Source organism: Capricornis sumatraensis, chromosome 8, assembly GCF_032405125.1.
Source record: "Capricornis sumatraensis isolate serow.1 chromosome 8, serow.2, whole genome shotgun sequence".
Taxonomy (NCBI): Eukaryota; Metazoa; Chordata; class Mammalia; order Artiodactyla; family Bovidae; genus Capricornis; species Capricornis sumatraensis.
The window spans coordinates 71,712,036-71,735,769 of record NC_091076.1 but is presented as its reverse complement, the minus strand read 5'-3'; the positions used below and the strand labels follow the sequence as shown (position 1 = coordinate 71,735,769).

At 46.3% G+C, this 23,734-nt stretch overlaps 1 protein-coding gene across 1 annotated transcript; it reads left to right on the top strand.

Annotated features, from left to right (window-relative positions):
- The first annotated feature begins 2,061 nt into the window (after positions 1-2,061).
- SLC6A4 (solute carrier family 6 member 4) lies at positions 2,062-22,027 on the top strand. The gene is made up of 13 exons (XM_068978232.1): positions 2,062-2,404; positions 4,833-4,967; positions 5,537-5,756; positions 6,679-6,817; positions 7,303-7,437; positions 7,775-7,878; positions 8,966-9,093; positions 10,120-10,232; positions 11,017-11,148; positions 12,137-12,236; positions 13,673-13,773; positions 17,498-17,665; positions 21,953-22,027. Exons 1-13 carry the CDS (start codon positions 2,062-2,064, stop codon positions 22,025-22,027), a joined length of 1,893 nt encoding a protein of 630 aa, XP_068834333.1.
- The last annotated feature ends 1,707 nt before the right edge of the window (positions 22,028-23,734 follow it).

The window sequence follows — 23,734 nt, the reverse complement described above, 5'->3', positions numbered from 1 at the left end:
AGGCCTTCTCCAAACAACACAACCAGAGACTGCCAAGTTCAGGTTTAACTGTGTATTTAAATATATTGATATCTCATCATCTCTCTCCAAAAAAGAAAACCCCAAAAACTTAAAAAACCCTTAGCCTGGTGAATGCTTCCTCATGGTGGATGAGAGGATGTGTTCTTATTTTAGAAGTCCATCGAGTCTAGTTGAGGTCCTGGGGAAGGTGGGGCAGGTGGGGTGATGAGGAAGGCTGGACAGAGGCATCAGGGTAAGCAGAATGGATTTTTATCTAGATGACTCTTTGTCAGAAATTCATTTCCTTCTATAGGTCACGTTTGCCTCCTTGAGCTGAGGATAGAGTTGGGGGTGGGAGCCAGTTAGATCGAGTAGAGCCCAGGACACCTACCCCACACTTCCTATACACACACACCCTCGCTATATAGAGCTGGTTTCTCTCTTGTTGCTCTAATATTTTTGGCATCAATCAATCAATGGCTTTAAATTTTTTGTTTTCTACTTTACAGAAAGAAACTACACAGTCAGCAGGGAAGTCTAATTACTTGCATCCCCTGTTTTCACTTCTAATCCTTACCAATATTTATGTGCGTAGTCATCAGTGTGGAGCAACCTCTCTGTGTCCTAATTTTTCACTTACTATGTGTTTGTCTCTATATGTCCACATATAGATGGTTATAGTCAATGAAAGCCCCACCAGGGTAAGAGACATTCACTGCCATTTTTACAAAATCCCAGTTCCTAGTCAACCTCTGACTGTTGAATTTAGAAGATTCATATCAGACCTTTGCAGTTACGAACAGCAGTAGCAGTCATCCCTAGACACCTTTTCCTAGAAAGGTATAATGTGATTTGAATTAAGCCGAAACATGTTTCAACTGCAAACTGCTTCACAGTTTGAAAAGTTCAAGCCCAGAAGGTCAAAGTTAGCTGGAAGGTCCTGGCTCCTTACTACTTTATAACCGGCATAGGTTTAAAGTCCAAAAGGGCTCGGATTTCTACCCCATGTAGAAATCTCAGGGAGCTGAGCTGACTTCCCTGCATCCTGGCCCACGGCAGTGCCATAAAGGCATGGCAGCCCCGAGGCACGTGGGGACGGACACCAGCCACTTTGGCATCCGTAACCTCCACACTCCTCTCTCTGGCTCTTCTGGCGTGAATGAGGGGTGGCCCTGCCTGCCCACTGTCCCAAAATAACAAGTGGATTAGCCCCAGGAGTTGCTGGGAGTGGCAAGAAGAATAAACGGTGAGCACCAGTGCCGTGGAAGGCTCAGTCAGACTTGCAGAGGGATGATGGGAACGCAGAAAGGTGAGGTACAGATGGACTGGGCGCAGCTAGAGGCAGCTCAGACCTGCCCAGGGGTTTCTGAGAGCTGGGCTCTGGGAAGAGTGAAAAAGTCTGCACTGAGGGAGCTAGGGGTGCCTAACAAGGGGTGGCCTTTTCACCTCTCTCCTATGCTCCAAATCGCACCTGTAGTTGGTATGAAATATACTTCTGAGTGTTCAATTTAAATGATGGAGAGGACTATCCTTACCTATTTGCTGCCAGAAACTGCTTCTTTGTTACTTTTTTCCCAGCATAGCATCCAAGACAAAGTAAGCATTCTGTGAAGCTTCGTGGGACCTTTATTCTTCTGAGTCCCTGGTAAACTCCAGGGTGGGGTTCCAGTCCCTCAACTGAAGTCAATACTTTGTTCTTAATGGAGCCTATGAAAAACCTGGGTTATTTGCTATCTATTTTCGATTGCCTTTTTTTTTTCCTTTTAAAATTACTCAGTGTGATTTGATACCTAGCATGGGTTGAAAAATGTTGATTTTGTTGACTCATGTAGCAAATAGGATATCTCTCATTTAACAGATGACTTTGTGATCCCATTACCTGATGTAGTTCAAGATGTATGATGAGTTACCAAAGACAAGTAAAACACCCAATTTTGTTCTTTCCAACAGCGCTCTCAGTCCCACTGATATAAAGTTCTGAGGAGATCCACAGATCTGAGCACCAAGAATTCAGGTCGGTCCTTGGCCCATGGGCGTCAGCATCACCTCCTAGCCAGCAGGATGGAGACCACCCCGTTAAATTCCCAGAAGGAGCTATCAGCATATAAGGATGGAGAAGATTGTCAGGAAAATGGGGTTCTACAGAAAGGTGTCCCTGCCCCTGGGGATAAGGCAGAGTCTGGCCAGATCTCCAACGGGTACTCGGCGGTTCCGAACCCTGGCGCAGGAGACGACACTCAGCACTCCATCCCAGCTGCCACCACCGCCCTAGTGGCTGAGGTTCACCCAGCAGAGCGGGAGACCTGGGGCAAGAAGGTGGATTTCCTCCTCTCTGTCATTGGCTATGCTGTGGACCTGGGCAACGTCTGGCGCTTTCCCTACATTTGTTACCAGAATGGAGGGGGTCAGTATCGTGGGCTGTGGGCAGAGGCTCTGACCCAGGGGTGGTCTGTAGGTCCTCTTAGGAGGCCAGAAGATAGACCATGTCTTTCCTATCTTGTTTAACTGATATGAGTCTGGGAATGTGGTCGCTTAGACTTTCAAGCTAGTCTGTGTGGGCCTGTGTGTGTGCTAAGTCGCTTCAGTTGTGTACAGCTCTTTGTGACCCCATGGACTGGAGCCAACCAGGCTCCTCTGTGTGTGGGATTCTCCAGGCAAGAATACTGGAGTGGATTGCCATGCCCTCCTCCAGAGGATCTTCCCAACCCAGGGATCAAACCCATGTCTCTTGGCGTCTCCTGCACTGGCAGGTGGGTTCTTTACCACTAGTGCCACCTGGGAAGCCCCCAAGCTAGTCTAAGAGAAAACAAATCTCCACTGAACCAAAACTGTAAATCTAGGCATGTCTGCAGCTCCCTGGGTCATGAAGTTGAATGAAAGCTCCCCTGAAGCTGACCTCACCAGATTTTCAGCATCGTTAGTGCTCTATCTGTGGAAGAGCCCCTCCTCTCATCCCTGCATTACATAAGCCCTGCTCCCCACCAAGGAGACGTGAGGGAATGAGCGCCAGTACTGTGCTGAGTTCTTTCATTCCTGCTGACTGGTTTTGCTCACAAGAGTCAAGAGCTGTTAGATCTGTGAAAGAAGTTGGGAAGTGGCTCCAGGGTCCGAGACCCTCCTGGACCTTTGGACCTGTGTGAGCCCAGGGCATCAGCTCAGGTCCAGAGTCTAAAGTCACAGTCTGGGCGAGATCTGTAGCTGAACCCAGCCACGTTAATGCCAACCCCAACCCATATATGGACATACCTTATATCTCCTACAAGAGTGTTAGATTTTTCAGGAGAGATGATTTCTTGTTCCTCCTTCTATCCCTAATGCCTCCAGAGCAGTTTATTTATAGATTATCGAAACTAGTAGCCGACTGTAGGCATGGACATGGGCGCCCCAGAGAGCAGAGCGGGGTAGAGGAATGAGTAGGTGGGGCCTCTGTTTTGACAGTGGGCTTGCTATCAGAACAGGAAAAGGACCAGAAATGGGAATCAGATCAGTCAATATTTGACATGGGCTCTGGTAACAGATTTAGGAGGGCAGGTAAAATGAGGTTTGAGGGGTAGTTCTTTTGGGTCCCCTCATTTCCTCCATGACCAGACAGAGTTGCCTGGATTTGCTGCATCTTTTAAGGACCTGGGTCCATTACCTGCAATGGCCATTCCAGCGCGAGGGCTGGGGGGGGCTTTGGGAAGCCCAGTCCTCCCAGCCTGGGAGGAGTATAAGTTGGAATCATCTTATCTCCAGCTTGGGAGGACTCACCTTTAGCCTGAGGATTATATAAGGGGCTGGGTCACCCTTGATGTTTCCCCTACACTCATTCCCTATGTGAAACCAGTCAAGCAAACCCTCTGGACAGATGCCACCATGAGAACACAAGGTGGCTCTTGTTCTCAGGCCAGGTTTTCCCAGCGTGACTGTAAGTTAGGTGAGACCTCTCTGAGTTGCACAGATTTCAGGTTTTTAGGTTCAGAGTAATTCATGGGAGGGAAAGTTCTCAGGGAAAATCACAGCTGGCCCGCCCTTTGGGCTGAAACTCAGGCTGCAGGTGAGCAATCGCCAGTGTGGTGTTTCCAGGCCTCGTGTCAGCCACGAGCGCCGGCAGACACCGACATCTCCAGTGAGGCGCAGTTCTGCACCTTTTCATTCTGTAGTGAACTGCCTGTCTGTTCCAGCCACACCTGCAAATCTGGCTCAGGAGGGAGTATTCTGGCCCTGTGGAATGATGGAAATATAACCAAACATCAATAATCAAGTGTCTGGAGCCAGGATACAGATGAACAAGGATAGTAATTCAGTGACTCGTAGACTATGACAGCTATTGTACAGTTTGTCACAGGAAACCTGTTCCAGGGTCCCAAGCTCTGGTCCATGTACCGGCTGCATCAGAATCACTTGGGGAGCTTAAAAATCTGTGTTACACCCATATCTGAAGCTTTTGCTGCAGGTCAGGGTGGGTGTGTGCTTTTAAGCTTACCCGTGAGTCTGATGTCTAGGCTGGGTTTGGGAACCTCAGTTCTCAACCCTCCTCTAGTAGAGGAAACAGGGGCCCAGAGAAGGGTCCTTACGACAATTAGCCGTGGAGCTGGTCCCAGTGCCTGTTCTGTTGACTCCTAGACCCAGCTTCCTTCACACATACTCTGCGGCCACCCAAACCTCACTTCTCTGTGGAGCTTTGTCCATGACTTCCGGCCATGCCCTGAGACAGCGGAGCAGTGTGTGGGCCACTCAGGACAGGGTGGCTTCATGGCTCTGGAGCATCAGATGGCTCTGCATATCCAGGTCATCTGGGCTGTCCTGGACACCTGTGGGCAGGGAGTGAAACTGTCTTTCCTCTGCCTCAGGGGCATTCCTCCTCCCCTACACTATCATGGCCATTTTTGGGGGGATCCCGCTCTTCTACATGGAGCTCGCACTGGGGCAGTACCACCGAAATGGATGCATTTCGATATGGACGAAAATCTGCCCAATTTTCAAAGGTAAGAGAAAGGCTTGGGTGGTTGGGTGGGTGAGTGGGTCCACCAAGGAAGTGACGATTTCCATCACTGGGTGGGAGGTGGGGACCTCCTGGAATCAGTGAGACCTCAGGTATCCCTAGGAGATAACCTGAGTAATTAAGGTTTTGACTGCTTAATTTGTGTGAGACTGCTAAAGCCAAATAGAATAATTGGCAATTAAAAGTAAACTAAACAGGGCAGCCTGGATGGTCGGTGAGTCTGGGGGAGAACGGATGCATGCGTATGTGTGGCTAAGTCCCTTTGCTCTCCACCTGAAACTGTCCCATTGTTTATCGGCTATCTTATAAAAAGTTTAAAAAATAATTCCAATTTAAAAAGTAAATAGAAAAAAACAATAGCACACACACACATTTTCTATAACATGTGGTTTTGTAAATACAAGTTAGGAATTTACCACATGGCCGCTTTTCTGCCGTGTCCCAGTGTTTGGGGGATGAAATGAATGGCAGCACCGCCTTTGCCGCGCCCAGGCTGCTGTGCCTCACTGCCAGCTGCCCTTGAACCTTGGCCTCCCTCGTCCTCTCGCGCAGGGATAGGTTGCGCCATCTGCCTCATCGCCTTCTACATCGCCTCCTACTACAACACCATCATGGCCTGGGCCCTCTACTACCTCATCTCCTCCTTCACGGAGCAGCTGCCCTGGACCAGCTGCAAGAACTCCTGGAACACGGGCAACTGCACCAACTACTTCTCCGAGGATAACATCACCTGGATGCTCCACTCAACATCCCCTGCGGAAGAATTTTACACGTAAGTGCATGTAAGTGAGGGGGTGGCCTGTTAGGGGCAGGCCACACCCCCTGGGCCTTGGCTTCTTGGAAGGCCAGTGGGGCTAGGGGCCCTTCACCTCTTGGCTGATGGTTTTTTAATTGGAGGAAAACTGCTCCACAGTGCTGTCTCGGTTTCTGCTGTACAAGAACGCAAACCAGCCATAATTATACATATACCACCTCCCTCTGGAGCCTCCCTCCCCTCCCTACTGATGGATTTCGGAGAGAAGCTGGCAGGGAAGGGGAGTAAATGTGGGTGAGGGGGTTGGGAGAGACTACCTTCAGTATTCCACAGTCTGGGCCTCTGTGCTGTACCCCTCTTTTCTGTTGTGCCCAGGCTGGTCCCTACCTTCACCTTCCAAAATTATTCCCCTGCGTCAAAACTGCCCTTCCTGGGCCCTCCTCTCAGCCTGCTGTCATGGAAGCAAAACCTCCCATGACCTCAGTAGTTTGAAGCTACACAAGAGTTTCTGGTTTCATATGTTCACATGGATCTACCCTTTGGAAGAAGATGCCTGGAGTAGGGAGTTTGCTTTAGTGCTGGAATTTCAGGCAACGGCAGCCCAAAGGGTGGGGAAGGGGCCCTGCCCACACGTACAAATCCTCATGCACTGAAAAGCCAGTCGTGTTAGTCACTGGTTGGATCGCTGCCCAGGAGGGAGAGACCTGACGTCTGCCTTTGGGCCGAGTGCTCTTCCCAGGGTTGGTTGGCTTGCGTGCCCTGTTCTCTTCTTCACGATGGCCAGAGCCCCTCCCAGCTCTCCCCAAAGCTTGGTGGCCACTTGGTCCTTGCGGTGTGGTTTCCGTCTTTTCTCTTGGCCGCCACCTAGAGGAATTACACAGAGTGTGTGTGCTCAGGTCACGGCTCAGACCGTATCGCAGGCCCTCCTTTCTCTCATCAGGCGGCACGTCCTGCAGATCCACCGGTCAAAGGGGCTCCAGGACCTGGGGGGCCTCAGTTGGCAGCTTGTCCTGTGCATCATGTTCATCTTCACTGTCATCTACTTTAGCATCTGGAAAGGTGTCAAAACATCTGGCAAGGTGAGGAGGACTCTGGCTGCAGGTCCAGAGTCTGCCAAGGGGCCCTGGAGGATCTCAAACTCGGAACTCAGTAGCCTGGACAGCCACAGACAGGGGGACGTGTTTTCCTTTACGCCGAGCCCATTCCGTGATTCTCAATTTCTCTTCAACCAAATCTTTTAGAAACTACTAGAAATGGGTCAATCCCAAGAACTGTTATGACTTTTTAAAAATTCCTTTAATCCACTGGTAGGGTCATGACTCATAGCGGCAATGCACTGGTCGCGTTACTGTCTCCTGCTGGGTGTTGTCCCCGCTTTACAGACAGGAAATGGGTTTAGAGGTGGTACCCGCAAACGGGATCAGATCCCTGTCTGAGTCTAAAGGTCACACCACCCTGCCTCCTACAATTACAGAAGAAACAAGGTAGATCTCCTTTCTTGGAGGTTTTTAAGAATAAGACACCAGCATTCATGTGGTGAGAACCTGTGTTTCCTTCCTTACAGGTGGTTTGGGTGACAGCCACTTTCCCTTACATCATTCTTTTGATCCTGCTGGTGAGGGGGGCCACCCTCCCTGGAGCCTGGAGGGGAGTTCTCTTCTATTTGAAACCCAACTGGCAGAAACTCCTAGAGACAGGGGTAAGATAATCAGGAAAGCAGTGTGCAGTTGTCTGTCTATACTAACTGAAGCTAGTCCTAGGACTATAGGAACAACTAAAATTTGGGTTCAGAGGTTAAGTCTGCAGTGATGCTTTAAACTGGAAAAAAGCATGAAAAGTACAGTTGAGGCCACTGCATTGGTTTATGCCTCAATGATAGGCAATCATATTGGTCTGCACTTGGTGTGTGGCCATCCTTACAAGGAACTCTGAGAGCCTGTTTTCTGTCTCATCACATAGCCAGGTGGGGGCACAAGGGCACTGGCCCAGCGATGGCCTGGGTCTCGGCCCTGACCTTCGCCTCTGCTCTATTACAGGTGTGGGTGGATGCGGCCGCCCAGATCTTCTTCTCTCTCGGCCCTGGCTTTGGGGTCCTACTGGCTTTTGCGAGCTACAACAAATTCCACAACAACTGTTACCAGTGAGTATCTGGGGCTGCCCCAAGCCAAGCGTGGAAGCAGAATGAGCATAAGTAGCCTGGAGGAAGGCGATCAAATTGATGGCCTCACACCTGGCCTGGCTCAGGCCATGTTGGCACTCTGACCCTCAGGAGTACCCCAGGTGCCTGGCCAATTCACTCATGGCCAGAGCAGCCACCCAGAGCACAGCCTCACCCAGGCCCCTCAGATGAGACAGGCCCCAGACTTCTGTTTTGTGAGAGTCTCTCTTTTCCAAGAAAATTAAATTCGGAAGCAGGTTTACAAAAACTGCAACATACATTTCGATTTGACCTGTTAATATTTAGCAACAAAAATTGTGATGTGATACATTATATATACATACATATACACACACACACACACACACACACAGAGTAATAATTGTGCTGTTCTGACCAACACAGAATGCTATGATTTATATGAAAATCTCATTTCACAAATTTAACAAAACAGGTAATATTGTACCAATTATGATTGAAATATCACTCATCATCTTTAATTTTGTCTTAACAGTCTGTCACAGATGATGACGTTCAGTAATCTGACTGTGCTATTCATACGACAATTACAGAATTTTTTTTAAAGGAATTTACATGCAGCCTAAGCAATGTGGCCTTGCATTGGGACATCAGCCTAAAGTTGTATTATGATAAAGTTGTATTATTAAAAGTGTCAGGATGTCTTTGTGGCACTCTTACAACCTCATTTACAAATAATGTCAAAAGTCTAAATCTGAGGTCTTCTCAAGTGTGAGGCCAAGGCCCCCACTCTAGCTCAGGCCCTGTTTCAGAACAAGGCTTGTTTGAAATCCAGCAGTCTGTGCTCTGCTGCTTTAGAGGATCATCTCTTGAAGCCACTCCTGACCTGCTGCTCGCCACATGCCGTGCATGGTGATAACAGCAGCTTGTGCTTCGAGGTGATGCAACCTGTCTAAGAGGCTGCACCCTGAGAGGAGACAGGCTTTAAGTCCCTGTGAGCTCAACCTGTTCATCCTTGTCAGTCTGGAGACAGATTCTCCTCAGACTCCTGACTTAGAAATGTCTCAGTCCCTTGGGTTTTCTGCTCCAGAGATGCCCTGGTGACCAGTGCGGTGAACTGCATGACGAGCTTCGTTTCAGGATTTGTCATCTTCACGGTGCTGGGGTATATGGCTGAGATGAGGAAAGAAGATGTGTCTGAGGTGGCCAAAGATGCAGGTAGGGACCTTGGGTTCTGTTTGGGTTACTTGCTCCCAATGAACTGTTTTGCTGCTCTTTGGATCTTTACAAATATCTTAACTTTTGCATTATTTCTAACAGTTCCTCTTAAATTTTTCAAAGGTTTTAGAGTCTAAACCCTTTCCATGTGTTCAGGCCATAGTGGGGATGGGACAGCTCCCTTGGGGCCCAGCACTAAGGCCTTGATACACTGTGGGCTTGAGAATATGACTTGGATGACGGCTCTTAAAACTAGTGGGTCTGGGTCCTGTGATGGGTCCAAGTCTAGTAAGCACATGATTACCAGTCCTTAGAATTTCCTTTTGCAGAGAAAGAACCGTAGATGACGCAGTCACTGTACTCTACTGTGAGTTATCATGGAAAAAGAGCAACAGACGTTGAAAGAGAGGTGATGGAATCTTGTGGATGGAGTCCCAGGGCTTCTTGCCAATGTACATCTGTCTTTGGCCTGACGTGGTGCTGTGATCCCGTCAGCCTCATGCCCCAAACTAATGTGCCTGATTTGGACCACAGGAGGTTAAGGACATGTTCCTCATACTATCATGAAAGTCAAAATAGCTGGAAGGCTTTATTCTAAGACCTCTATTATTCTAAAATCAATTTAACATTTTCTACTGTTCTGGAGCTAGAGAGAGAGCTAAGTGCTGTGAAAATTTTGGAGATCTTGGTGGGGGGTGGGGAAAGCACAGATTTATTATATAGTGGAAACTCTTCTTCGTGCGCACAGATTTGCTAGTCTTGGGGTCTCAGGTTTGTTTATTTCCTCCACGTTGGTTGAGGACACACACTCTCCAAGGCAGGTACTATTCCCTTCCTGCCTCCCAGGATGTCAGGATAGCCAGGTAGGGTGGTGTGGGGTGCGAGGAGGCATTTGGTACGTGTCCAAGCCTTCTTAACATGTAAGGTCTTATGACAGGCGTCGTAATTGTTGGTGTGGTCGTTTCCCCCGAGACATGTCTGTAGGGCAGATGTCGGTGACCACCTCCTCCTCTCTCCCCATCTCAGGCCCCAGCCTCCTGTTCATCACATACGCAGAAGCCATAGCCAACATGCCGGCATCCACATTCTTTGCCATCGTCTTCTTCCTGATGTTAATCACCCTGGGCTTGGACAGCACGGCAAGTGAATGGGGAGGGAAATCCAGCCTTGGGGAGGCGGGAGGAGGAAAAGGAGAAAGCAGAGGAAGAGGCGGAGGCAGCTGTAGCCATTCCCTCCCGTCCTGGCCACCCCAGGCCACGTTGTCTGCTGCCTCCTGGTGCTTCGCCAGCCCCTGTTCACTTGGGCACTTAATATCCTGTAGCACATCAGTCATTAATCGCAGCAGACCCCAACCTTTTTGGCACTAAGGGACCGGTTTAATGGAAGACAACTACTCACCTCCTGCTGTGGGGCCCAGTTCCTTACAGGCTACACACTGGTACCAGTGCATGGCCTGGGGGTTGGGGACCCCTGATTCGTGGAATAATGAGGGTAAAGCGCCAGGCAAGGTCAAGAGCTCAGCACATGTGAACTGCTGTGATTGTGCTCTGTCCCTTGACCAGACTGGCAGCACCTCAAGGCCAGGGCAAGGTCCCTCTTATCTCAGTGCTCCGTGGCCCAGCATTCATATCATTAACGTGGAACGAGTCTCAGCTTGGAGTTGCCGTTTCTGGAAAAACCAGAGTCTCCCCCAGAGACCTCATGGGGAGAAGTGCTGTCCGTGTGCTATACTTTCTTTCCTTGGTGTCCTTAGGGATCTAAACGATGGGGTAATATGGAGATAGGGCCAGTGAGGAGGGGGAGCTGGTCACGGTCAGCTTGACAGGCCACGTGGCAATCTTAACCCCTCCCTCTTTTCACTGTCCTGGAAGTAGCAGATCTGTCCCCAAGTCTCCATGATGACTGTTTGTGTGCCCCACTCAGTTTGCAGGCTTGGAGGGGGTGATCACAGCCGTGCTGGATGAGTTTCCACATGTCTGGGCCAAGCGCCGGGAGTGGTTTGTGCTTGGCGTGGTCATCACCTGCTTCTTTGGATCCCTGGTCACCTTGACTTTTGTGAGTACAACCCCAACCGAGAGTCAGCTTTTCATTGGGCACTGGGACACTGCATGAAGCTCTTTCTTTCCAGCCCACAGGGAGCCCTGGCTTTGGGACCAAAGCGGGAGAGGCTGTTACTGCTGTTAAGAAGTTAGTCATCAGGGAGAAGGAGAAAAGTTGTTTCTGGCGGCATCTGTCTGTAGAATTTGGGCATGGAGCTGGAGGTTCAGCATTTTACAGCAAGTCCAACTAGATTTCTATCTGGAGAAAAACTAAGACTTGCCTTCTCAGTCTATTTCCAGGCCTAACGGCTGCTTTCATGGGAATACTGCCCAGAATATCTGGAGGCTGGCACCTCCAGGGTTTGTCACTTTGTCTCCTCCAGAGAAGTTGCAATGGTGATGAAGTCAGACCTTCTCCAGTGATTTCCTTTTGAGGGGGAGGGGAGCTGAGGTAAACACTATAAAACTACATCAGTACCCCTAGGCATGGCAGGCTTGTATCCTCCTGACTCAAGGTGGATTTTGTAAATCAACTTATCTTCAGGCCACGACCCAAATGGCTCTGGAGCTTCAGCAGGGCTTTGGGGACTGCGTAGGATTTGTGATTCAGGACAGAGGCAAAACCATGACCACTGGGCTCAGTGTGTCCGCTGTTGTAGGTTTCCCAGACTCAGTCTTTAGGGACCAGGAGTCTCCAGGGTAGAGTACACAGTAGGTGTTCAGTAAACTGAAGAGAGTAGATCGAGAGGCACTTTTCAGTTTGTCTTTAAAGCTTTGTGGGGAGAGGAAACGAGAGTGACCGGTAGGGCTGGAAGAGGAGTCTGATAGGATGAGATCTTGCCTACCCTGCCAAAGCCAGTCTAAGAGGCAGGCTCTAGGATATTTGTATTAGATCCAAGGTGAGAACTTTGCAGGATTATCCTAAGAAGTTCTTTTTGTCTCTGTTGAAAAGAGGAGGCAGTGCCTCAGCAGGCCTTGAACCAAGTTGGTGGTCTCGTTTCCAGGGCGGGGCCTACGTGGTGAAGCTGTTGGAGGAGTTTGCCACGGGACCTGCAGTGCTCACCGTGGCCCTGATTGAAGCAGTTGCTGTGTTTTGGTTCTACGGTAAGATACTTCCTTCCACCATATTCTTCCTACACCAGCCTGTGTAGGCACCAGAATACACAAGGGCTGGATTTGTCAGAGAAAGGCAGGCCAATGTACAAGACGTCCCCTCCTGCGTGCCTTCTTCAGAAACAGGTCATTGTTTCCTCCAGACTCTGTACAACAGATTGCCTAAGCTCCTGGGAGGACGTTTTTTTCCGAGTACATGTTTACTCAGTGGACAGGCTGAAGTGGTTCCCTATAGCTTATCCACAGTGGTTGCTTAAGATCTGACAGGCTCTGAGAGTTGGACAGACAGCTAAGAACTAGTGCACAGTGATTGCATCTGCAGAGTGTACAATATTCTCCTGTTACACAGAGTGGCCTCAATTTAAATTTCACAAGCAGGTTCTCCCTCCAGAGCCCTTAGACACACTTTAGGAGCTTATCTTCCAGGCAAGAGGCCAGAATGTTTCTGTTTGGATTATCTGTCTTGGTAAAACCTCCAGTTTATTCCCCTTCCCCCAACTGTGGGATGAAATCTGATAAGGGTGAAACCACCAGGAATGCAGAGTAAGCTGACATGGGTCCCTGGGCAGAGATCCCAAGAGCCCATGGGCAAGGATCAGGAGGGCACAGACAGCAGAAATGAAGAAAACCAAGTTCAGAGATCTTTAAAATCAAAAAGTCAATATTTCATTCTGAATATATTTATTTTCCCAGTTTCTATGATAGCACAACAGCTTTAGCATGTACATCATTACACAGAACATGAAGAAGGCGGGGGGTCCCATGTTTTGAGTTATATGTGGGCCCGGTTTTGGGACTTTTTTGTGTGTTTGAAAGAAGTCCTTCCCACCCCCTCAGCACTTCAGAGAACCAAGTTCAAAGTCTGTGATGCTACAGACCTGTGGGCACTTTCAGGGAAGCAACCACAGAGCGCTCTTCCTTCCCCTTCTCCATCTCTCCCCAGTAGGAGTTCCCACTTCTCAGTTTCCTGCCAGTTACTTTGTAGAGAAGAACCTTGATCTTGATCTGACAATATAAATGAGCAATAGTGTGGTTAGAATTTTCTCTTGAAAGTTTCTAGCATATGGTCAGAGTCAGTCTCTATCAAGTGGGTTCAACATTTTTAGACAAAGTTCAACTTCCTTTTCTACAGTAAGGATAAAATCAGATATATGGTGAAATCCTAGAAGGGTGGTGTGGGCACCAAGATGAGGCTTTAGGTCTCTCCCCAAATGTCCACCAGTCCTCCCACTCTCTGTAGAAAGAGCTTTGCTTGCTATAACAAGCATTTTTGTGACATGTTCCCCATCCCACTTTCAGGCCAGATTGGTGTCCCTGAACCCCTCCTACGGAGAAATTCCAGAGTTGCTACTCTCTCTGAGTCAGGGGCTAGGAGGACAGTCTGTTTCCTCTCTCAGTCAATCTCCTTCTCCTTTGGATGACTGTAGGCATCAATCAGTTCTGCAGTGATGTGAAGGAAATGCTTGGTTTCAGCCCTGGATGGTTTTGGAAGATCTGCTGGGCAGCCATCAGCCCGCTGTTTCTCCTGGTGAGTTGTCATCTCCCTTCTCCTGGCCCTGGAGAAGAGATTCACCCTCACTCACTCACCAGCACCCCTAGGGAGTTAACCCCTCCTCTGGCTTCCGTCACATTATTTCATCGCTTCCCTGCTCCAGGATAATAACACGTAACATTCACTGAGCAAGAACTGCCAGGCCAGACTTTATGCTAAACTTACATCCACTACTGTTTTTCTTTTTTTTTTTTTAATGAAAAGGGTGAATTTATTATGAATATGAAATCATTATAAATTACACACACAAAACAGCAGAGTCCCCAGGATATATGAAGCAACCACAGAACTGAAGGGAGAAACAGACATTTCTATGATTATACTTGAAAGCTTCAATCTCTGGTTTTCAATATTGGATCAAATGTCTACACAGGCGTTCAATGAGGAAGTGGAAGTTAAACTCGGGTCTCAGTTCGATTTTCAGTCTAAAGTTTTACACCCAGGGTGAGGGCCTTGTCTGCCTTTCCTGAGTCTCAGCCCCAAGCATCATTCCTTCCCTGCGTGGAGAATATGAAAGTGAACTAACAGACATGGGTTCTTTCCTCAGGGAATTAATCCAGTGTCTCTCCTTCCTTTGAAAAACAAATGAAAGGATTTAAGTAGATTATCTAGAAGCACTGATAATAATATAAATGAATAACCCATTTATGTCAAGACTTCTGCTTCTAGTAATGGCAGACTAGTGATCCAGACCAACCCTCTCACTGAAAACAGCTAACATCTCTGGACTTAAAAATACATTGTGTTTTGAGTTTACCAAAAAGCAACAGCAAGATGACAGGATAATAAGGAACTACGAGGCCAAGATCTAGAGGAACACTGGAGCCCACAGCATATACCAGAGCCCCTGGTCCTGAGAGTATCTGCTGCTTGGGGCAAAGTTGGCTCTGGTTTTGGAAATCTCAGCGTCCAGGGAATGGAAGTCAAGGAGGGCTTCTGTGGTAGAGAGAGAGACGCAGCGTAACAGAAGTAAGAATGAGCACGCTGCCCATCTTACAGATGAATATCGAGACATGCAGGTACACAAAGCACAAAAAATAAAGGGCTGCCCTGGGAAAGTCAAAAAGAATGCAAAAGAGTTATTTTGAAAGAAGGCACAACTGTATCCATGTCCTCTGAGGAAATGAATGGCCCAGATATCCTAATAAGCTAGACTGAAGGAACAGTCTCTGGCTCTAGAAGATCAAAAAGCTCCTTCCACCCTAAATTGAGTTACAGATAAATGAAAGAAGTGAGAGTAGTCCCTGCTGATGTGCACGGAGTCACTTTATCCCAGGCTACCTCAGAGCATACTTGGGATGTTAGTAGAGCGCTTATCCGTCTTTGGGTAAACAGGCAACCCTTGGAGCTGAGCACTCTCATTTGACAATAAATGAACTCTATGTCTGACTCAAGATCTATGCCTAAAGAACTTTGGCGGGGGTCATCTTTAAGAAAATGAATACAGAATTACTAGGATACCTGTTAGGTCCTTCATGAGCACCACAGTAAGTCCTAGTAGCCAAGATAAATATTATTATCTTTTTGACCACACCAAGCAGCATGCAGGATCGTAGTTCCCTGAAAAAAAGATTGAACCCAGGTGCCCTACAGTGGAAACACAGTCTTAACCACTGGACAGCCAGGGAAGTCCCAATAAATACTGTTTTTATGCAATATTTTTTTTTAATTAAAACTAATGCAAAAAAAATTACTGATGAACAAATTCCAGCATTTTAAATAAACACAAGATCTGACCATATACTTGGCATGTCTCACCTCACTCACTCTAATCTGGTCCTATCAAGAGTCTGTCTTTCTAAAGTATTGCACTAAAATATTATTTCTTGATTACTGAATTCTGGCACCCCCTTAAATGCTGTATCCAAGTTGAATACCTCATATGCCTTACTCTAGTCCTGGCCCCATGCTTTTGGTATTTTCATTTCTGTGGTGGTCTGGCAAACTGGGTGAACACTTGGGCTACAATCAATGAGTTTCTGTGCCCAAAATCCAGGTACAGATCTGGATTCGGGCACGTGACTTATAATTTCTGTGATGTTCACCATACTCACTTCTTCTAAAGGTGCTTCAGGGCACAATTAAGAGGAGGCAAATCTGTCCTCCACTTCTGGGTTTACTTAACAGATCCCTTGCTCTGGGCCTTTTAAGGCTGCTTTAGGTAAACATTGAGTAGCTTACTTAAAATATTCTTTTTCATTGAAGCCAAGTTATGAAAAAGAAAATACTGTATATGAGCAAGAGGAGGTGGGGGTGTCTGGAGCAATACTTAGTGGCCACAGTGAGAGCTTGCAGCCTCCCTGGACTACGTGAGGTTCCACACATGACACCAAGATGAGACGAGTTACAGCAGACATGGCTCCTGACCAGACGCTACGTTTCTCTGTTCCAAAATCACCTTCCTTATTAGCCGGGACTGGGGCTGAGGAGAGTCTGTCTGGAGAAAGGTTTGCGAATGGCTAGGCTCGTTTTGAAAGCTTCCTGGACTTAGGATAGTACTGTGCTGAAGACGGATGTGTGTTTAACAGTTTCCCATTTTTATTACCTGAGGACAAAGAAAAAAAGATAAAAATAGACATTTAACCACCCAAATAATTTACATTACTGTCTTCTTCAAGACTATGAAATAATAAGATAAAATTAAATCAAGAGCAATAACGATTTCAGCACAGCGGTTACTAGGCAAAAACCGGCATTTACGCTCTCTCTGGAAAACAAACTGAAATAAGAAAACTCATAAACTGAGTGTTGGGAGGGCAGCGTGAAATTTTTCTTGGTTTAAATCTTCACTGAATTTTCAAGTAAAAAGTGTATTAAGCTGCTGTTTCCTCCCATTATTCCTTTCATTACAAGGGCCGGTGGCAGGCAGGCATTTGTTGTCAAGATGCCTCGTGGCAGAGCCATCTTTGTTGAAACCCGAGTCCTTCGCTTGGGGTTAATATAAAGAGAGGGGAGAGAAGAAACAGGTGCTCAGGAGTCTGCATCCTCTCCAGGTCTTGAGAACCTTATTAGGTCTCCTGGACGTAGGTGCCTTCCATCTCACCAAAAACGATCAGCAGAGAAATGCAGGGGGAAATAAAGAAAAACGAGAGAGAGAGAGATGAAGCCCTAGGACTGGCAGGAGCCGTGGAGAGGTTGCCCAGTTTATGCTTCCACCATCTGACAAACTGGGCCCTGAACTATGCCTGATGGATGCCAGTCTCTTCTCCTTTGTATCTCCCCTAAATAACTCTCTGAGGCCTTGGCATGCCTACTGTAGGGGTTGAGGTGGGGGTTGGGGAGGAAAAATCAAGATAAGCCCTTCCTTGTTTGCAGTTGAGGCACAGAAATTAGTGACTTCTTTGTGTCAAGAGATCAATCTAGGCTATCTCACCCTCAGGCAATTTCCTGAAATTTTCTTCCCTTTAGCGTTGGTGGCTTCCCCAGTGGCTCAGCAGGTAAGGAATCCACTTGCAGTGTGGGAGACCTGGGTTCAATCCCTGGGTTGGGAAGATCCCCTGGAGAAGGGAAAGGCTACCCACTCCAGTATTCTGGCCTGGAGAATTCCATGGACTGTATAGTCCATGGGGTTGCAAAAAGTTGGACACAACTGAGCAACTTTCACTTCACTTTCTGCGGTATCAGGACTGTCTCTGTGTGGGTGAAAATTTTTTAATGTTTCTTGAAAATTTTTTAATGTTTCTTGAAATTTCTGTTTTAGTTCATCATCTGCAGTTTTTTGATGAGCCCACCACAGCTACGACTTTTCCAGTATGATTATCCTCGGTGGAGCATCATCCTGGGTTACTGCATAGGAACCTCATCTTTCATCTGCATCCCGACATATATAACTTATCGGCTGATTGTCACTCCAGGGACACTTAAGGAGGTATGTGCTAGTTAATGTGTGTGTAGATTGGTAATTGTTTGGGAAGAAAAGGGTTCTTATGCTCTATTCAAAGGAGAGAAGTCCACCACAAGGATTCACCAAGAGGCTCTCAGCCTTATATAATCATATACCTACATCACTCTGTAGCCTCTGATAGCTGCCACTGTCATCTTAAGGCATCTCCCATAAGCCTCAAGTATGAAGGTGAATGAGGGAGCTGTTTGGATGCACCACAGTGCACAGCCTGGTGTATAGCATTCTAAACATATCAGAAAACTACTTTGCCTCCTGCATTCCATTGAGCACGGACATCAGATCAGTGGTGTCTGGAGCAATAACACAAATTTGATTTAAGTGGATTTACTTTAAATCCACTTAAGTAGAGATTATGGTGGAAGATGTCTGTGGTCACTTTTCTAACAGCAATGTGATAAGGGCTATTTCAAAAATCATCACTAAATAAGGATGTTACAACAATATTATGTGCGTGTGTGTTAGTCACTCAGTCGTGTCTGACTTTTTGAGACCTCGTGGACTGTAGCCCACCAGGCTCCTCTGTCCATAGAATTCTCCAGGCAGGAATACTGGAGTGGGTTGCCATTTCCTTCTCCAGGGGATCTTCCCGACCCAGGGATCAAACCCAGGTCTCCTGCATTACAAGTGGATGCTTTACCATCTGAGCTACTAGGGAAGCCCAATAATATTATAGTTTTAGCTTAAGTTACTGGAGAAAAAAAAAGCTGCCATTGGATTCGTGTCAGTAAATGAATAGTGTGCTGTAAAAATTTCAATAACAGAACCTTACAATTTGTATAAGATTATATATATTTTAAAGTATCTTCATGTAGATTATCTTACTTTGTTATCAAAATACCTTGTGAGGTAGATGGGCAGGTATCCTTAGCAAAGATACTGTATCTGGGAATGCTGCTGCTCACGGTTCCCTTATTTTAGTGAAGTGTATAGGGACACACAGCAGAGGGAGGCTCAGAATCCAGGGCTTCTGGCTTTTGGTCCAATGCACTTTCACTTTTAGGTGCAGCTTCTCTTTTGCGTCCTCAGGGTACTAATGGTTTGCAGATGTAGAAATTGGCTCTAGAGGTTAGGGAGACAAGATGTCACTTTTCATCCTGTGCTGTCAGAGTTAGTAGTTCAGGCCACCAGGATTCCCAGCAATGTTAGCAAAATTGAAAATGCTGGGTCGTTACTTGCTTGGTTGTGTTTCATGCCACAGCGAGGTTACTGTGGCAGGAGAGCCTGAAGTGGCTGCTTACAGAAGTCTGTGGGTGGGTGCTTTTGTCAGAGCTGAGCTCAAAGGTGAAAAGTGGTATTTGGGGGAAAGCTAGAGAGATGTGCTCTCTAACAACCTGAGATCAGAGCTGGGCCAGTATGTGGGCTCTTAGAAGCAAAACTCATATATATGAGTTTATCACACTCATCTTCCTAAAACATTTCACAAGAAACATGAAGCAAGAGAGCCTGAGGCAATTACGTAGCACCTCTTTTCTGAGAACTGAGATTGCTTCTTTTTCCAAATAGAAAAACTGAATTCTAGGTGAACAGAACTCTGCAAGGAGTTACTAATTTCCTACTCCCACAACAGCCCTATTACAACCTCATTTCTCCCAAAGGGCCGTGGATTCTGGTGTTGTCTGAAATACATGCTCAGGCCAGAGCCACTGTGTCTGCTCCTTCAGGCTGTTCTTTATGGCAGTCATGCCAGCCAGCCCACTGACCCCGCTGGCCGAACCCAGAGGCCAAGGTCAGGGTTGCGCATTCAGGTCAATAGATTTCAGCATTCTTTGGTTACAGACTGTACCTCAAGTCTTGGTCATCTTTCCTGCAAATTCCCGTTGGCCACAAGGAAATGCTACCCAAAGGTGTACAATTAGAGAGCTCAGATCCGTTGGTAGTAGAGGTGAAGGCTGACTGCAGGGCCATGTTTGGCACAGGCCACCAGATGGGAAACAGTGGGTTAGGAAGCCAGTCAAGGGGGCCTGGGAGGGAAAAGACTATGGCAAGTCACTTACCTTCTCTGAGCCTTAGTTTCTTCATGTTTAACATGTGCTCATTGAACTGGATTAACATTTCCAAAGTGTGTTGTAAGGAGCTGTAGTTCCATGGGATATCAATTAAGTGTTACTGCTGGGGAAATGGTCAAATAATTTTGCAGAATGCTGGATTAAGGCAAAGTTAAATAGGTCTCTTTACAACAGGACTTCTGAAAAGCCTTAACATGCCTATAGGCATGCTTAGTTTCTGAGAGGAATAAAGCATGTTCTTGCCAAGCACCCCAAGGGACTATTAATTTTTTTTTGTGAATGCCAGACTTTACGGTCTGTAACATTCTATGTATGAGGGAGGGAGAACTCATATGACATTTTGGTATGGTTAAAAAAAAAAAAAAGACTTAGAGAAAAGTAAATTTCTTAACTCTTCTGGGCCCTAGCCATATAACAAGGCTGGAGTTTGTGGAGTAAGTCACCACCTGCTGACCTGTAATTTAGAGCCTGTCACGAGCATCTGCAACCTGGAGGTCTCAAGGTTGGAGTCATCACCTGGATTAGGTGACTGTCAGAGAAGCCCTTAGTGACCTGCAGAAAGACACTGGGAATATGGTCCCTAATAAGTAAGCAATCATGAAGATGGCAACAGTGATCCAGTGCTTGGATGATCACCTTGCAGAAGGCCAGGGACTGGCAAATTTTGAGAGCAGTAGTAGTCTGGCAACTGGAATGCTGCCCAAATACGGGAAATAAGGGGACCTGGGCTTTTGGGAGATGAGCAGTCAGAAGGGCAGCAGAATGGGCAAGTAGAGGTTACAGCACAAAACCTTTTATGCTTTTCACTGTGGGTCTTGCCTCTGCCATATGCCTGACTGCTCTTTTCTCTCTGCACAGTATAGCTTCACTGAAGACTAGTTAGAGGGATGTGTCCAGTTCTCAAAAGGCCTAATTCTCCTTTATCAGTTATGGGTTACAGATGGTTTGTGAAAATTTGCTTTCTATGACTAGACATGTCCAGGTAGCTGATGTGCACTGTAGTAACTCCTGGATTCCCAGGGTGAGGTTTCGTTACGGTCATCAGGATCACAACACGTACAATTTTGTGAATTTCATTACCTATGAGAATGGGAACTTTTAAAATTCCATAGGCCCTGCTCCTTAAGAATAACTCCCAGAACCAAGAAATAAAGATTAAAGGGGATCACATACTTTTCAATCCAAAATAAAAGGACAAGTAGCAGAGCTTCACCTAAAATCAATAAATCAAAATATACTTTCAGATCCAATTTTGCTTTGCTAACCATAGGTTCAGACTTTTGGCCATCTAAGATTTTATTGAGCAACTGAGTATTTTCTTTCCAAAACCTCTGCAGTGCTCCCCACATCTCTGAGCTGCTTGACGTCACCCTGATGCTAAGTTTTACAAGGCAGGCTGCATGTTTCACACCCAAACCCAAGCATATTTCAGATCTATCTCAAAGCTTCTGTGCACCCCAGCTGTTTCTATGGTAAAAATTCTCAGTCTTTTCCCTGTAATGAGTACTATGTCAAAATGAGATTGCTTTAGGAATGATGATTTGAATGGGCACATCTTTTAAAATTATGTAATAATTTGCACCCTTGTATGAACTAACTACAGGTGAATTCATTAAGGCAGTAACATCTCATTAAGGCTGTTCCCATGACTGACAGCACTTATGCACTGTGCCTGTAATGTGTGTGCAGGGCACAAGGAGCCTGGCTGAGGTGGGGGGAACCAGAATCCAGGGCTTACTCTGCTCCCCAAGCCCTGTGGGCCACATGCAGCCTCCTCTGCCCAGAGAAATGGATGTCCTTTCCCAGACCGTCAAAGGCATGTTATGGGCCAGCATTGGTTCTATTCAAGGGTCATCATTTTCTCCTATTAGTGTTAAAGTGACTTTTTAGTTTACAGATGCTTTTATATAGTTCCTTTATATGGCATTTCTACCCATATTTGAGAACAAACAAATTAGGGATTCCTTTCGTTTTTAAATTTCTTTCTTTCGCTGTACCTCATGGCATGCAGAACTTCCCCGACCAGGGATCAAACCTGCACCCCCTGCAGTGAAAATGTAAAGTCTTCACCACTGGACTGCCAGGGAAGCCCCGGGATTCCTTTCTTAACAGAAGTCAATAAAACGATTCCAATTTACTATTAACCACCATTTAAATGCTATTTAACCTTTAATATTAATGTTGAAAAAAACTTTAAGCATTAAATTACAAGAATATTTATAACATCATATCTTCTTCCTAACAGCGTATTATTAAAGGTATCACCCCAGAAACACCGACAGAAATTCCCTGTGGGGACATCCGCTTGAATGCTGTGTAAAACATCAACAAAAGGAAGATGACTTCCCAATAACCTCTTCTTCCAGTCCTGACAAGTCACACATCGCCTTCTCCCTCTAAGTCAATGAGTTTCCGGCTAAGCCTATCAACGGAAGGGCCTTCATAGAGACACAGTCCCAAAAGACCACGGTGCCCAGATTCTTTCGGCCTCCAGTCACTTTGTGTGAAATCTCTGGGACATGTTATGACGTTAGACTCTGTGATGCAGCTAAAGTGGACTCCTTTGAATGTGTGAAGCTGTGTATGGAGGTGATGAAAACCACCACGTCGTCATTAGGACTAGTTTAGGATCAAGTCTGTGAAAGTCTCCTGTGTCATTCCTTCTTACGATCACCAGTTTCTAATATCGTTTGCTTCCAAAGATTTCAACTGCATAAACCATGTAGGAAAAAACAGGGATACTGTCTTGCTAGCCATATGTTTTCTGAGTAGCAGAGAATCCTATAGCTGGAGTCTATTAGAACCCCGTAACCTGTGTGCTGCTGTGGAATCAGGAGAGGAAGATGTAAGAAGCTAAACTGAAAAATAATGTGTATGTGTGAGCATGTGTGTCTGTGTGTACAACTGTTCCAGTGTATCCTTACCCGTTACAAACTATATGAATTTCCTCTAGTTTTTTTTTACATTAACAAATTCCACCTACTGAAATTTGTATGTATGTTATTATTTGAAGGGTATAATGACTATGACAGGCTCTGCCACCTATTCCTTTTCCAAGGACACTGCTTTAGCCCATATGCTTTCCTCTATGGGCTGGCCGTTAGTATTTGCTGCACTTTCCTGCCATCCTCCTGTCTCTCTCTACTAAACATACAGGGTAACAGTCCACAGGCTAATCTGGCCTATTTCATTAGTCGCTGTGGCTTGGCTGTGAACTACTTTGAAGATGAATATTGATAAATGCATCTTCAGTGTTCAGTTGGCTATCTGGTTTAAGCTCTGTCTACTTCAAATGACTGAGTTTGACCACTAAGGTTATTTTGCTTTGTTAAGAGTAGATAAATCTAATTCTCACAGGGTGTAGAGGTCTGACACCCTGACCTAAACCAAGGTCATCCTCAATCCAAAAGTAATTAAGAGAGTCTGGTAAGTGAACCTCCTCCCAACTCCCTGACTTTTCAAGGTGGCTATCAAGATAGTGGGCCTTCCAGATAATTTTCAAGATTGAGTCTAAATAAGGCTGATTGGAAAAGGGACCCTTAAGTTAATAAAACCACATAAAACCCTTAATACAGATCTAGTAAATGTGACTCCAGTGGCTTGGGACGCTCAGATGCATAGGTAGAGAAGCAAATTTTACCTTGTAGTGACATTTCCTTAACCAAAACCTTGAAGGCAGTAAAGCCTGGTCAATGATAAAAGGACTCAATCTTCTGGCCACGTATCACATCAGTCCTCTATATGAATCTAATTCAATCCTAACAACCTTACAGAAAGAAGATCCCTATAGTAGAGGCCTAATTTCACCCAATTATAGATCTTTCTCCCTTGGCTTCCTTTCCCCAACAATATTCCCCAGCCACTGTATTCCACTACATCCCTCTATTTCTGATGCCCTGCTTTCCCCAGTGGGGTATTTTTCCCATAGATGTCAGCTGCTGAGAAATTTCCCAAATTATCAGAGGGAATGAGGAGGGGGATTTAAAATGACTCTTAGTGACCTACCTTATCTTTGCTTTTTCATTCT

Excerpts from the sequence above, each read along its gene's own strand:
- SLC6A4 (XM_068978232.1), top strand. The coding sequence starts at position 2,062 with ATGGAGACCACCCCGTTAAATTCCCAGAAGGAGCTATCAGCATATAAG. Across the intron at positions 4,968-5,536 it reads AATCTGCCCAATTTTCAAAG|GGATAGGTTGCGCCATCTGC; the intron begins GTAAGAGAAAGG and ends CCTCTCGCGCAG. Across the intron at positions 6,818-7,302 it reads GTGTCAAAACATCTGGCAAG|GTGGTTTGGGTGACAGCCAC; the intron begins GTGAGGAGGACT and ends CCTTCCTTACAG.